The sequence below is a fragment of the Podarcis raffonei genome, chromosome 8, assembly GCF_027172205.1.
Source record: "Podarcis raffonei isolate rPodRaf1 chromosome 8, rPodRaf1.pri, whole genome shotgun sequence".
NCBI lineage: Eukaryota > Metazoa > Chordata > Lepidosauria > Squamata > Lacertidae > Podarcis > Podarcis raffonei.
In genome coordinates, this window is record NC_070609.1 from 8,588,975 (window position 1) to 8,604,751 (window position 15,777).

Below are 15,777 nucleotides of genomic sequence, written 5' to 3' on the forward strand. Positions count from 1 at the left end.
CTGTATATCCTTGCTGCCAAAACCCAAAGTGCCAGCAGTAGTATATGCAGCAGCAGTGCAAAAGGATTGTGCACCAGAACAGGTCACATCCATCCCCAGCCATGTCAAGGCACGATTTGTAACAGCCCCAAACTGCTATTTAATGAGGAACTTCCCATCATGGTGATGAAACAGTGGATTGGCAGAAGGCAGAAGGCTGACTTCATGTCGCACTTACCTATGAAAACACCTTGGGCGACAACAGTGAACCATGATGATTCCGCTATCAAAGCAAAAGTAGCAATCTGAACAAAGGTGATCAGGGAGGGGCATCATTAACCGCCTGCCCCTTGTGCTGAGACCACTGCTGAATGAGATGGGGTTGAACCTCCTGCTTCAGGGGCCACAGGGAAGATGTAGCACTGACTGCCTTAAGCATGAAACTAAAGCAGCCTGGCTACAGGCTCATACCACCACTGTTGCCACACGTGATTTCTCTTTCCTCCACAAGACTTCCTCAGAGGCGCACATACCATAAAGATCTGAAGAAACCAAGAGGGAGGTGGGATGGGCCTAAATAGCCCCCTGCTCTGCTTAGCTCACTCTGTGCCAACATGCAATAGCACAGTAATTTGTGGGTAAAGGCACATCGTCAATAAATAAATAAATAATTTTTTATTTATATCCCGCCCTCCCCAGCTGAAGCCGGGCTCAGAGCAGCTAACAACAGTAAAATAATACAGCATGGCCCATTCCTGAAGTGGCCACAAAGGCCCACTGCTACCAGAACCCTGTGGACCGAGCAGCTGAGAGGGGAAAGTGCAGAAAACTGATTTAGTAATAATGATGCACCTTCATGGTCTCTCATCAGTGCTTGGTGCTCTGGGTCATTCATCTCTGTTGCAAAGCGTCTCAACTTCAGCAGCTGCCCAACTCTGTCAAAAAAGAAATACATAGAATAAATACATTTTTGGGCAGGACACTAGCTTAAAGGAAGAGTAAGTGGTGGTGGGCCGCCATACTGCTTAAATCACACTGGGATGCTGGCAATTCCCACCATACATAGATGTCTCCCCATTAATCTCCAGGCTCAGTTAAAAGATGCTGGTTAAAGCCAGGATACTTAAGCATTATCTGTATAGCTCAGTGGGTAAGAGCATGGTGCCAAGCTTGCAGGCTTGATCCCTGTACGGGACAGCTACATATTCCTGCTATTGCAGGGGGTTGGACTAGATGATCCTCAAGGTCCCTTCCAACTCTAAAGTTCTATGATTCTATTATCTCATCGGCATTTATGATCCTGACTGTCCCCTGTGGTCATTGGGTGAGGTGCAACTGAGAACTAGTAGCACCCTGGTAATGCAGCACCCAGATCAGCCTTTCCTAATCTGTGTCCTTCCAGATGTTTTGTAGTACAACTCCCATTAGCCACAGACATGATGGTCATGCTGGATAGAAATCCTTGGATATGGTCTGAAGATCCATGAGGCTAAAGCCAAGCTAGACAACGTAGGAATTCTCTTGGCTTGGGACTGTGCTGCATTCCCTGATCCATAACATTTATGCAGGTGCATAAATCATCTCTAGATAAGCAAGTTAATCCCACCCTCTTCTTTTTTGCCTTAGAAAAGAATGCACCTTACCTGGAAAAAAAACCAACACGAGCATGGACTTGTTTGGATCCTTCACCTGAAGGCTTGCCACAGATTTAGTGGAGCTTGAATAACCCCAGACACTGACTCTTGGCTCTGAATCTCACAGACTATATATTAAATGGGATGTGGCTAACCATGACACAATATGAGCAGTGGCTTTCAACATAATGAAAGGAAACTCGGATTACACCAGCTTGCTTGGTGAGAAGTTTGCTTGGCTGTAGATTCACAGAAAGTAAACAATTATCAGTTCATAAAAGCCAGTAATTTATTGTTGTCACCATAGGTCTTAATAAAAGTAACCATCATACAGAAATGAAATAGATTTCTTAGGATAGTTATGTAACATTAGTAATATCTTGGTAAGGTGTAGCTTTTCTTCACAAAAGCAAAATAAGCTACTTTTTCAGTAATCACCCTATGATTTGTGGTAGAATCAAAGTATTTGTTTCTTTATTTGCCCAGTGGCAGACCAATGAGAAAGTGACTTGGATTTTGGTTGCTTGAAAACAGAATAGAAAATGAGGGTTATGTTCAACCTCTTCAAACCTACAAATACAGCATCTCTGAGCAGAGAGAACCTTCCTCAACAGACTACTGTACTGTGGTACCTCAGGTTAAGAACTTAATTTGTTCTGGAGGTTTGTTCTTAACCTGAAACTGTTCTTAACCTGAGGTACCACTTTAGCTAATGGGGCCTCCATCTGCCGCCACGCCACCACCGCGCGATTTCTGTTCCTGAAGCAAAGTTCTTAACCTGAGGTAATATTTCTGGGTTAGCGGAGCCTGTAACCTGAAGCATCTGTAACCTGAAGGGTCTGTAACCCGAGGTACCACTGTAATGTGCTGTTTATGGGGCTACCTTTTGAAGATTACCTCCCAAACAGTTTGTTTGGAAACTGCTGTTGGTGCAGAATACAGCAGCTAGATTGCTGCTAACTAGCACCTTGCACTGAGAAACTGTTGCCCCCTTGTTCAAGAACTGCACTGGTTTCCCCGAGTGCAGTTCAGAGCTGATGTTTCCCTTCAAAGCTCTACATGGCTTGGGATCTGTCTTGTAGGAACGTCTTCCCCTCATATTAAACTGCCCTTGTCTTGTGATCCTCTTTGCAGGTCTTCCTCCAGGTGTCCTCACCAACTGAGGGAAGGGTCTGACTCTGATCACAACCGAGAAGAACTAATATGTGGGTGCCACCCCATTTATTGAACACTTTCTCACCTTTGGAGTGTGGCATGAAGGACTTTTGACTTTTAATACAGTACTCATTTTGGTCTCTGGTTTATAAAGCTGCTATTGATTATCCTATTAGCATTTCGTTAATGTGTTATTAGTGAATAGGAATTTCACCCTGCATTAGGAGAGTCACTCATCACTTGAATTGACAGGAAGCAGGTGCATGAGTTTCTTGCTCATACTAAAATTAAGGAACAAGCTATTGCACAGCTAACCGCACTAGAGGTAGTGATCTTGGCAACCAGGGAAAGGAACAAATGCATTGTTTTTGTCCTTTATAACTGGTAATCCTTCCTTCTTCGCATTTTCCTCGAGGTAGGGATATGAGTCTTTTCCGAGGAACTCTTAAGTCTGAAAAGATGACGCTTACCTCATGAGTTCTACTCTCTAAGGAAAGGGTCTGTTTCTTGGCTAAGTGTTAATGACATAATGAGTCAAATATCACTCATGAAGACTTGGCACAAGAATGAAATTCCAATGCTGAGAATGTGTGTGTATGAATTCCCAGCAGAGCTGTTTAGAGTGGTAAACCGGCTGGTCCAGATCGGGGTGGTATCATTGACAGTCAATAGCTTGCTGGGAGAGACCTGTGAATCACTTTTAGGGTAAAATCATCTGAACCCATGCTGAACTTGATGCCACAATGGTTTCAGGTTTATTGAAAGTCTCTGGAGCATCAGGGAATTACAGGTGTGAACAGGATCCTTGCACAGTGAGGCCATAGCTACCACTTTGAAGAGGGTCTTCCCAGCCTCCAGAGGTTTTTGAGAACTACTGTCCGCTCTCTAATATTCCTTTCCTCAGCAAGATGATCAAGAGGGTGGTGGCCGCCCAGCCGCAGGTATGCCTGTAGGAAGTTGATTATCTAGCTCCATCCCAGTCTGGTTTCAGACCTAGTTCTGGTAGCAAATCAGTCTTGGTCACTCTGACTGATGACCTCTCTTGGGAGAGAGACAAAGGGAATGCAACCCTGAAGGTACTGTACTGCAATGGTTTCATTCCTACCTGCAGGGTTAGTACCAGGAAGTAGTACTAGGCGATTGTTGCTTGGCTCCATGGCTTTTGGACTGTGGAGTCCCGGAGGGTCCATTATGTCTCCTTTCAATTTAACATCTATATGAAACCATTGGGAGCAGTTGTTTGGGGATTTGGAGTGTGGTGTCAACTGTATGCTGAAGACACGCAGCTCTTATCTCTCCATTCCATCAGAAGGAGGCAGTGATGAACTGGATGGGAGCCAGTAAAATGAGGCTGAATCCTGATGAGACGGAAGTGATTTGGGTGAATGATTCTCCTATCCAGAAACTAGGTACACATCCTGTTCTGCAAGGGATTAAACTTCCTTGAAGGACCAGGTTTGCAAATTGTCTCAGGAGCCCTTAAAGCTAGGAGTGGTTTATAGGTAAAGTAAAGGTAAAGGTACCCCTGCCCGTACGGGCCAGTCTTGACAGACTCTGGGGTTGTGAGCCCATCTCACTCAAGAGGCCGGGGGCCAGCGCTGTCCGGAGACACTTCCGGGTCACGTGGCCAGCGTGACAAAGCTGCATCTGGTGAGCCAGCGCAGCACACGGAAACGCCGTTTACCTTCCCGCCAGTAAGCGGTCCCTATTTATCTACATGCACCCGGGGGTGCTTTCGAACTGCTAGGTTGGCAGGCGCTGGGACCGAGCAGCGGGAGCGCACCCCGCCGCGGGGATTCAAACCGCCGACCTTTCGATCGGCAAGCCCTAGGCGCTGAGGCTTTTACCCACAGCGCCATACAAAAGTCTTAAAGATTGTTATGGACTGGCTGGATGCAGATGAGTGGTGAGAGGCAGCAGCTGGGGAACCCCCAAAGGAGGAAGGCTCAGAGCCAGGGTGGGGTGGGATGACAATGAGAGGGAGAAGAGGGAGCAGACTGGAAGGAATAGGTGTTGGATCCTGGAGAGGCAATAGCATTTAGTGAGCAGGAAGAGTCTGTGACAGAGAGCAGTTCAGAAGCAGAGGCTGGAGAGGAGAAGGGGCCAAGAGGCAGAGATGAGTCAGACTGGTGAAGGAGCCAGGGGGTCTCCCCCATTTCTGCAACCAGCTGCCCTCCTCCCTGGTCTCCCAAAACCAGGAGAGGTATGAAGAGGGAGGATAGTGTCAGACAAGGTGTCAAAGTCTCAGTTTGCTTGGGAAGGACCTGAGAGAGCAGGAGACTTAGAGAGCTGTGGGAAGGCGGGGCTCGTCAGTCCTCACAACTGTCTCATTGGGGCAAGATCGACTGGGAAGAGTTGCTGTGCTCACTGGGCCTGGCCTCCTGAGCTGTTTTGTTTTTTGAATAAAGAGAGTTAACTTCACTGACACTGTGCGAGTTATTGCTGACTTGCTCCCGACAACCACTCTGACAAGTATCAATAAAAATTATGTAATAAAGCGATTGAACCAAGCTCCAAGAGAATAAAAAAAAATTGTGTACAGCTGCATCTCCCCACCACTGGCCTACTTAGTGCAAGATGGTTCTTGAGTAGTCCTGTGGGCAGTGCAAGAGGGGTAACACCCCAGCTGGACCACTGGGAGATGATGGCCAGCTCTTCCCCCCTTTTTTGCTGTAATCTTTTTGCTGTAATCTGTAATCTTTTTTGCTGTAATCCACCCTGGAAATACTTGCACTGAAGGGGTGGCATATAAAGTATAGGAACAAACAACTCCTTCCTATAAAATTCTAATTCTAGTTAGGTCACTGTGGCTGTTCCCTCTGCCTTTCATCCCACCTCACTCCCGCATTTGCTGGCACTTGGGTGGTCAGCTGCGTACTACTCACTCCCTTCGTCATAGGTCTCATTGGTCTCCAGGAGCAGAGAGGAAGGAGCTAGATGAAGCAGCTGTGGCTCAGGCAAGCTATTACACATTTTTCTTGACTCATCCTGGCAAATAACCCCGTAAGGCAGGCTGATAATCATCTCTTTATTTCATAACAACAGTAGCGTTTCAGTGTTCAAAGCACTTCATTTATTGCCTTGGTTCTTCCTTAGAAACACCCCTGTGAGACTGACCAATATCTGTGTTTCTATTATTATTTATTGAATACCGAAATAGTATGGGGTGATGGAAGTTGTGGTACAACATCTGGAGGGCCACAGGTTCTGCATCCTCCACCAGGACCAGGGCCTTTTCAGTGATGGCTCCGACCTGGTGGAATGCTCTGTCCCATGAGACTAGGGCCCTACAGGATTTAATCTCCTTTCTCTGGGCCTGTAAGACAGAGCTATCCTGCCTGGCCTTTAATTTGAATTCAGCCTGATCTTTTATTTCCCTTCTCTTCTCTTCCTTCCCCCTCCCCTTTTATGAAGATGACCCACTCTGGGACCCCACAACTAATTCTCTCCGGGCTTCCTCGCTGGCCCAAGTAGGACTAATTCAGCCAGCTAGTCCAATCTAATGTTTATTGGATGGATTTCCCCCAAATTGATTTTTGAACTTTGAATTTTATTGTTATTCATGCTTTCTACTGTATTTTATGTTGCTTCTATGTTGTATTACAATTAAGTGTTTTAAATTTGTTGTTAGCCACCCTGAGCCTGGTTTTCTGAACCGGGAAGGGCGGGGTATAAATAAAAAATTATTATCATCATCATCATCATCATCATCATCTCTATTCTAAACTGGATTCCACGGTAAGATGGACTGTGTTCTTTAGCTAACAATCACTAAGTAACACTATACAATTTGGCTGCAATTGACTGTTTCACCCTCCATACACCACCTAAATCTAATTACTAGCTTTGGTGATGTAGACATCTGTTCTCCTCTTTACAACTGCTTTCTGCCTAAAGGAGATGTGTTTCATTTAAGGCAGGGAAGAGGCGCCTGTGACCCTGTTGCTGGATGACAGCTCCCATCATCCTTGACCATTCATTGTGCTGCCTGTGGACTCTTGGGGGTTGAGAGTCTAACAGCATCTGGGGGGGCACAGTTTCCCCAAACCTGGCTTAATACGTGAGACAGATCTGGGTAACAGCAAGGCTTAACGTTTTGAAATATGGGAGTCAGCCATTGCTGCTTTTATGCCAGGTATAAGCTGCTGCCTGATCTAATCTGCAATCTCCATCTTCAAATTGAGTCTGTATCCAGACCTCAAGAGTTCAGCATCCAGCCTAGTTGTTTCTGGGGGCAGGGGGGGCTGGGTCTGATCCCTTCCAACCCTGCTTGTGTACTATCAACCCTGATGAAGAGATTTGCAGAACTCAAAACCTTGCACATCATTTTGCAACATTTTTGACGGTCCCAATTAAGTTATTGCCCAATGGCCTAATTTTGGGGGGGAGGGGGGTATTAAAGTTTAAAATTGTATTCTTTGTTTTTGTTTTGATTCAGAAAGCACAGTTCTGGGATATATACAGTCTCTTTGCTAAGGTTGCTACCATTTGATACGAGGTAAATATGGTGGGGGTGGGTACTGATTTGAAACAGTTAACTCTACGTTTATACGGTTGGGGCACTATTTTGAATGATGTAAAGTTTTAAAGGAAATTTCTTTTCCTTTAATTTCTTAAGGAAATTTCCTTTAATTTCTTAAGGAAATCATCCCTGAATGCTCACTGGAAGGACAGATCGTGAAGCTGAGGCTCCAATACTTTGGCCACCTCATGAGAAGAGAAGACTTCCTGGAAAAGACCCTGATGTTGGGAAAGATGGAGGGCACAAGGAGAAGGGGACGACAGAGGACGGGATGGTTGGACAGTGTTCTCGAAGCTACCAGCATGAGTTTGACCAAACTGCGGGAGGCAGTGGAAGACAGGAGTGCCTGGCCTGCTCTCGTCCATGGAGTCACGAAGAGTCGAACAGGACTAAACAACAACAAAAGTTTTAAATGCTATAAAAAGGGAGAAAACGGGTGTGCTTGTACTTACAAGAAACCCACCATAAAGAGGCCCGCCAATTGTTTGCTTAAACATCAAGGGCACAGTGTGCAATTCACCTCTCCAGGTTCATCCAAATCACTAGGAGGCATGGGGCTCCAGCAGATGACGGCAGTTGTCTCATCTTTTTTAAAGAATTATTGCAGGGTCACCTGTGCTTCAATTTACAACCCTAATTCAGGTCAACAGCCATTTGACAGCCTTTAAGCTTTTATAAGCCAGGATGGGCAAGGATCAAGGAGATAGATGGTTGGTTTCACTCGTCCAAGCAGCCTGTCCACATCCTCGGACGTAACAGATTGGAATTGACCCCACGCAACTTGACTAGACAGGACTCTAGCACTCTCCTGCCCCGGCCCTGCTCCCACAGTGGAGTCTACCTCTTCCCAATTCTGAGCGACTTTATCTGCAAAAAAACTTTGCAAAATCATTGCAGGAGATCATGTGGTTCCACTAAATTGCGAACCACCTGAAAGAGTCTCCTGGTGCTGTTTTCTGCAGATGCAATAGAGGCGATGAAGAAAGTCTTTGCCATCACTACCACTACTTGGTAGGCTCAACATTGAGCTTTAACCCATGTCCGGTCAGCTTCAGAATGAGTTATCCGCCACTGGCGCTCTAGCCTTCTCAGCAATTGTTTCATTGCCCTTAGATCTGTGGAAAACCACGGGGCTATCCGGGCTCCATGCAATCAGAGAGAGCGCTTCAGAGCCAAACAGTCAATGTTGTTGTTTAGTCATTTAGTCGTGTCCGACTCTTCGTGACCCCATGGACCAGAGCATGCCAGGCACTCCTGTCTTCCACTGCCTCCTGCAGTTTGGTCAAACTCATGCTGGTAGCTTCGAGAACACTCCACATTCCAGCGGGCCACCAGGAATCAGCTGAAAGGCCATCAACATGGGATAAAACATCCCCTACCACTCTCTGGAAACCATTTGGATCCATTAAGTGGCAGGGGCGGACCATCCGAATCGGTCTCACCTCCCTGCAGAGGGGAAGGGTCGTGGAGAAGTCCAGTTGCACCAGAAAGTGATCTGACCATGGCACTTCTTTAGTTTCGCTTTTACTTAGTGTCAGATCACCAACATCCATAGAGGTAAACACCAGGTCCAAGGCATGTCTGCAGCTATGAGTTGGGCCAGACTTATTCAGGGGCAGCCCCATGGAGGCCATGCTTTCCACGAAGTCCCGAGCGGCCGCTTGTAAGGTCGTGTCGGCATGGATGTTAAAATCTCCTAGGACAACCAAAACTACGTGTCTCCAGGAGAATATCCGCCACAACCTGAAGCAGCTCGGGCAGGGAATCCTTGGTGCAGCGGGGAGGTCGGTACACCAAAAGGAATCCTATACTGCCCCTATTGCCCAACTTCCAGAACATGCAATCAGAGAACTTGGTCTTCCCAACAGGACGCCTGGTGCAAACTAATGACTTCCTAAAAATCACTGCAACCCCCCCCTCCCCGCCCACATGACCTGGGTTGCTGTGCATAAGAGAAACTTGGTGGACAAGCAGCAGCTTTACCTTTTACTGGGCTTAAACGTTTTGAGGAACATGCTTTAGTGGACACCTGGCGCCACCTACAGCATGGAGAGCATAATCACACATTTTCCTCTCCTAGGCATGCTGTTCACACAAGAATCTATTTTATACTGATTTCCTCCAGTCTGGTGTCGAGGGTGGAAATAGCAGAGAGAGGTCCAAGGAGGCATCTGACCACGCCATGCTTAAAGTGCTGCTGTGAAGAGATGATTCACACCCCACATAGACTCTATTAACTAAATGAGTTCATTGTGAAAGAAAATATATATGGAGGCTTTATTTAAACTTTACATAGGGGACAATATGCACCTGCAATTTAAGCATCTTATTGGCCAGCTTTTATTAGCATCATGGCTTGTAATAGCTGCATACTGAAATTTATTTGAAATTTACCGTATTTTTCTGTGTATAAGACGCCCCCATGTATAAGAAGCCCCCTGCTTTTGGGGACCCCAAATTTAGAAAATGAGCATATGCACTATCCGTGTATAAGATGCCCCCAGATTTTTGACCTTCTTTTAAAGTAAAACAAAACAAAACACTAGTCTTATACACGGAAAAGTACGGTATATAGGTTGTGACATTGACCACATGGTATTAAAAAGACTGGCAATTGGTGCTGATAGAAAAATTAACTACTAAACTAAAAATATCAAGGAGAATGAAACAAAAAAACCCATGTTGGTTGGATTGGCATATATTTATTAAGTATAGCGCAAAATAGAATGTAGGACATCCTCCACATTCTTTCTTTTTTCTTTTTTCACTTCCTGTAGTTTTTTGGTTTCACACATTGGTGTTATAGGTTCCACACTCCAAATAGCAATAAATGTCAGGGGCGGTGTTTTTCTGGGTTCAGCTCCAACAGGAAGGATAAATCACTGGAGACTGATGGCAGTTGGTAATATTTGGATATATTTACAAAAATACAAGTTGGGCATAGGTGAAAGCAAACAGCATAATATTCCAGCCCACAGCAAATCAACTGCCTGACATCAAATCAAGTATTCCCAATATATATTTCTCCCGCTTTCGTTCACTCTGGTTTCCATCCTTAAACATATAGCCCTGAATATATTTGAATGGATTATAGAATTATAGGTTTACTTGAGAAGAAGTTTGGTTCATACCTCACCATTTCCCACCAGCCCGATATAAAGTAGCATCTTGAGCCAGGATTCTGTTTTACCCAATTCTTAGTATATTTAACATGTTTTTAGCTGTTATTGATGTTTTAAATATTTTTATTTTTATAGTTTTGCAGCTTTGTTGTTTGTCACCCTAGGGCCTTTGGGAGGAATGGTAGGATAGAAATTTAATGAATAATTGGAATAAATAGAAACACAAATATCAGCCAACCTCTGCAAGGAGGAACCAAGACAATAAAGAAATGCTTTGAACTCTGAAATACTATTGTTATTATTAAAGAATGATACATAAAGATACATTTTTATTGACACAAGAGTTTTTTTTATGTAAGCTACACTGAGGATTGCCTGAAAAGTGTTAATAAAAACCTTAAATAAATCAATGAAAGATAAAAATGCAGAATAATAGCAACAATACAATCTCAAGAAACAGATAGCAGCATAACAATAAAAGATAAAATAAGTTAAATATTAAAGTTGACCAGATCTTTCCAAACTGTGTCGTGACACATCAGTGCGTCGGCCACAGTATGTAGGTGTGTCGTGTGAACGCTCCCCACGTTCCTCCCGGGGCTGGAAAGGGGTTAGTTTAACCTCTGGTTTGCTAGTAAAACTGAATTACTGTGTTGCGAAATGATGCATGTCTAAAAAGCATGTCACCAACCTGAAAAGTTTGGAAATCTCTGAAGTAGACTCTTGGAGGCCAGGAGTCCAAAAGCATCTAGAAGGCCACAGGTTCAAAGCCTAATGCTTTCAGAAATAGGTATCTACCTCTGCTGCTTCCCCCAAAATCCTAGTTATAACCTAATACCTGACCTAGTCAGCAGTCTCCCTCTTCACACTGAGTCCATATGCAGACCTCCAGGCTTCAACATCCAGCCTGTTTTGGGGTGGGTTTCTCCTCCCTTCCAATCCTGCTTTGAGTCTGTTCTGTAAGATACAGAGCAAAAGGTGCTTTTGGGAAGAAATGCTAAGAGAGCAGACATCGCGTCCTAACTGGCAAACCAGGATTGTTCCAAAGTTGTTAAATGTTTCTACCAAATGGCAAACTAGTATTAGTTGAGGTTATGTTTGTGGTTCATGGATATTGGTGGTTTTGAGGTCATTTAGTGTTTTGTTCCTGTACTCTTTTAAGTACAGGAAACCCACAACTTACGCACATTTAATTTGTGTATATTCAGCTTTACAGTCTGGCAAAAATAAATTTAAAAAGCGGGTCAAAAGAGGGCAGGATTCTGGGGGGGAAATGGCTTTGGTCATCCCACAATATGCAATTTTGGCTTTATTTGTGAACTGTGGTAACCCCCTAGTAATTGTGGATTTACAGTAATTATAAGAGGCAAAGATCAAATCACTTAGCTCAGCCTAGTACCATCTAGATACAACTTCCATCGGTCTGTCTAGCACAGCTTAGGAGGACTGTCTTGGCTGCTAAGCATATGTGTTTTCAAACTGTTGGGATTTTGATTTCTTGTGACACTCAATGGATGGTGACTTGTTTCTTTCTCTGCTGTTATGCTGTTCAGGCCCCGTAGCAACTCAAATGGCCTTTTCAAAGAGAAATCCAAACTGACCAGGTAATTTGCCAAATATCTCGCCCACTTTGCTGTGATCTGGGACCTGGTGGCCAAGAAGTTTCTGAAAAGATCAGGATCACCATCCAGTTCCAGAAGTTTTTGGATATCATTCTTAATCTTAGCCAGTGCTGGCTCATTGTCATTGTAAATCTCCAGTAATGTTTTGCCATCTCCCTCTTCTTCCCTCCATAGTCGGCTTCCGTCTTTTCTATCTGCTTCCTCCTTCTGGTTTTCCTCAAGCTTTCTTTGCTGTCTGGCATCTTCCTCACATTGCAAAATCCAGCTCAGGCGGCAAGGCCAGCAGTTGGAAAGAACAACCCAGTCTATCAGTTCTTCAATGCTGATTCTTTCCTCATATTTCCAGGGAGCCTCTGATTCCAGCTTGGTGATGGACAAGATGGTCAGGACTGTGTTCACCACCCTCTTCAGTTGCGCAGAATTCCCTGGGATGTATTCGTTATTCATCAAGTGCTTACAGATAATTAACTTTTCGCTACAGCTGGGGTCTTCTAAGCCTACCACCGTGATCTTGATGTTGCTTTCCTCGTAAGAGCACGCATGATAATCCACCTTCAGAATCTCATTGACCAGCCTTAATTTGTCCTTGGGAGTCATCTGCGGCAGGGAGAAGGGCAAGGACACAATTCGGTCTAAGTACAAGTAGCCATTCGTGTGTTTCTTTTCTCTTTGAATACATTCCACAAGGATGCTTGGATCGGCAGCCAAGATGGAGATAAATGGGGCATCTTTGTTGGAAAGAAGTATGTTTATGGCATCAAGAACATCCACCACTTTGTCCTGAGTGCATCTGTCCAAATTGATGATCTTCAGGACCACCCGGATCTCTCGCTTCTCTATCCATCCCAGGAACTGGAGGAAATTAGCTATGGTTTCCACTAATTCTTTCACAAAATGCATGAAGCCCAGCTTGGCACTGAGGGTGTTTCTGTCAATTTCTGTCTGAAGCTTCTTTTTCAGTGTGAAGTAGAACTTGGTCATTACATGTATGAAAGGAGTGATAAACAGAATAGCCCCTACTAAAGCAGTGGATCCATAGCGCGAATCGAATTTACCTTCCTTTATCAACATGCTAGCTGCTGTTAAAAGAAGACTCAAACCTGTTATAACAGGAATGAAGAGTTTCCCCCATCCTTTAAAAACCCATTTCTTTCTCTTTGTTTTTTTCAGAGATTGCCCATCAAGGATCATAAAAGTTGTAAAAAGTGCTTTGTTCTTCCCTTCGATTCCGTCAAGCAGCGCTGTAAGAAGGCCAGCCCAGATGTGGTCACATCCCACATACTCCCAGGCATCGAAATGGATGAAGATGTACCGGGTACCTTTGAGTTCTTCAGAACCGGAAGCAGGGTAACAAAAAATCATACGCCAAATGAGTGAAAGCAGGGAATACTTTCCCCCACTTTTCTCCCCCTCTGTGGGCATGTGGCCTGTAAAAGAAAGTGGGAAGCACAACATTTGTACCAATCTGTACTCATCATCACAGTTGGGATGAGTCTGCTGCAGTCCACAGCTGGTGGGGGGTAGGTCGGTCATTTTCTGGTCATTACTTAGGAACATAGGAAACTGCCTTATACTGAATCAGACCATTGGTCTATATAGTAGTAGTAGTAGTAGTAGTAGTAGTAGTAATAATAATAATAATAATAATAATAATAATAATAATAATAATAATAATAATAATTTATTTGTACCCCGCCCATCTGGCTGGGTTTCCCCAGCCACTCTGGGCGGCTTCCAACAAAGATTAAAAATACATTAAAATGTCACACACTAAAAGCTTCCCTGAACAGGGCTGCCTTCAGATGTCTTCTAAATGTCAGGTAGTTGTTTGTCTCTTTGACATCTGATGGGAGGGCGTTCCACAGGGCGGGCACCACTACCGAGAAAGCCCTCTGCCTGGTTCCCTGTAGCTTTGCTTCTCACAATGAAGGAACTGCCCAAAGGCCCTCGGTGCTGGACCTCAGCATCTGGGAAGAACAATGGAGGTGGAGACGGTCCTTCAGGTATACTGGACCAAGGCCGTTTAGGTCAACACCAACACTTTGAATTGTGCTTGGAAACGTACTGGGAGCCAATGTAGGTCTTTCAAGACCAGTGTTATGTGGTCTCGCCAGCCACTCCCAGTCACCAGTCTAGCTGCCGCATTCTGGATATATAGCTCCATATCTACCTGCACTGATAGTCATTAGCTCCCCAGTGGTTTTCTGGCAGGGGATATTCCCAGCCCTAACTGGAGATGCTGGAGATTGATCCTTAATAATAGAAATCTACTGGCTCACAAGCTGGTTTGGAACAGGAGACCACTTCCTCTTTAATCTGTCCTTTTATTTGGTCTGTATCTAGACTATGTGCTTTAGCGGGGCATCACAAAACTCCGGATACCAGTTTGGTGTGGGTATGGAGACACAGCAGTGTAAAAGAATGTGGAGTTAGTAGTTAGTTTGTTCGACTGGGACCTGTGAGAAGAAAGTGCAAATCATAGGTCAGCCATGAAGCTCACTGGGCCAATCACTGCTTCTCAGCCCAAGCCATCTCACAGGTTTGTTTTGATACAAGGCGAGCTCCGTGGAGGAAAAATAGGGTATACACATTATTATAAACAAATTACTAGAAGTATGCCTTAAAAATAATTGTGCGTTGAGTACTTAATCTGGCGTTCTCCTGGCCCTGAGTCACTGAGCTTCCCTGATGCAGGATTTCTTTGCAAGAAAGATCCCATGCCTTGCCAGTTAACTTCACACCCCTTACCTTCTGCATCCCTCTCTGGGAGATTTAAATGCAGCTTTGATTATTCTTTTTCGAGTCAATGGTACTTACTTTCAATTTCATCTAGGAGCCTTCTTTTGCTTCTCCCCCATGGTGCGTAGAATCCCATTGTCACTGGTGGGTCGATATTTTGCAGAGACTTTGCCAGGGCTTTGCAGTAAACGGCTTCATGGGTTTCAACTGTACAATTATAACCCATTTTACAGGAAAAAAGAAAGCAGAAAAAATTATTATCTTAAAAACCAGGTGGTTAGTAGTTGCAGCAACAAAGGGAATTTAAGTAGGCACATCCTATGGCAACCATAGGCATGAAATAAAGAGGAGTTCAAGGCAGGCTTGGGCGACAAGGGCTTTGCCCTTTAGCAACCTCAAATTGTGGTACCCACATGAACGACCAGGATCTGAAAAGGATGCTGCAGAAGCACAGGGTCAAATTATGTGGGCAGGAGGCAATCCCACCTCATACAACGCCTGCCCATCTAATGCACTGAAGCGCAGTGACTGAGACTGAACTACATTCAGTGAGCGGTTTTGTACACCCTCTGACTGACCAAAGGACCATGCTGTAGACCAGTGGTGTCCAAACTTTTTTCAAAGAGGGCCAGATTTGATGAAGTGAAGGGCCGTGGGGGCTGACCAAAGGGCCAACCCAAGTTGTTGAGTATTTTGGGGATTGAAAAATTGGGTTGGAGTTGTTGAGGTTTTTAAATAAGGAAATAAACTGATCGGCGGGCCAGATTAGGCCCCCGAAACGGACTTTGGACATGTCTGCTGTAGACACCAATAAACACTGTGAGATGCATGTCAGGTGGAACTATAACCAATGTGGGCCCTTAAATGGCCTAACATAGGGCTGGAAAACTCCAAAAGTCAAGTCCGCCATATATCCTCGCTAACAAAACCCAAATTGCTAGCAGTAGATTCAGTGCAAAAAAGAAACTTTACCAAACCAGGACACATCCATCCCCAGCCATGTG

At 44.7% G+C, this 15,777-nt stretch overlaps 2 protein-coding genes across 4 annotated transcripts in view; one reads left to right on the forward strand and one right to left on the reverse strand.

Annotated features, from left to right (window-relative positions):
* The window catches only part of EHD2 (EH domain containing 2), a 110,638-nt gene that overhangs the window by 7,768 nt on the left and 87,093 nt on the right, over positions 1-15,777 (forward strand). For 2 of the 3 annotated variants that reach the window (XM_053401889.1, XM_053401891.1), the window contains exons 3-4: positions 2,748-2,818; positions 13,207-13,381. The gene's annotated coding sequence lies outside the window, so the exon portion shown is untranslated. The remainder of the gene's footprint in view (positions 1-2,747; positions 2,819-13,206; positions 13,382-15,777) is intronic. The other variant, XM_053401890.1, reaches the window with a different exon arrangement.
* Positions 11,840-13,456, reverse strand: LOC128418984 (NTPase KAP family P-loop domain-containing protein 1-like). Its single transcript, XM_053399202.1, has one exon. It carries the CDS (start codon positions 13,454-13,456, stop codon positions 11,840-11,842), a length of 1,617 nt encoding a protein of 538 aa, XP_053255177.1.

Coding starts and splice junctions, on each gene's coding strand:
- LOC128418984 (XM_053399202.1), bottom strand. CDS start 13,456: ATGCCCACAGAGGGGGAGAAAAGTGGGGGAAAGTATTCCCTGCTTTCA.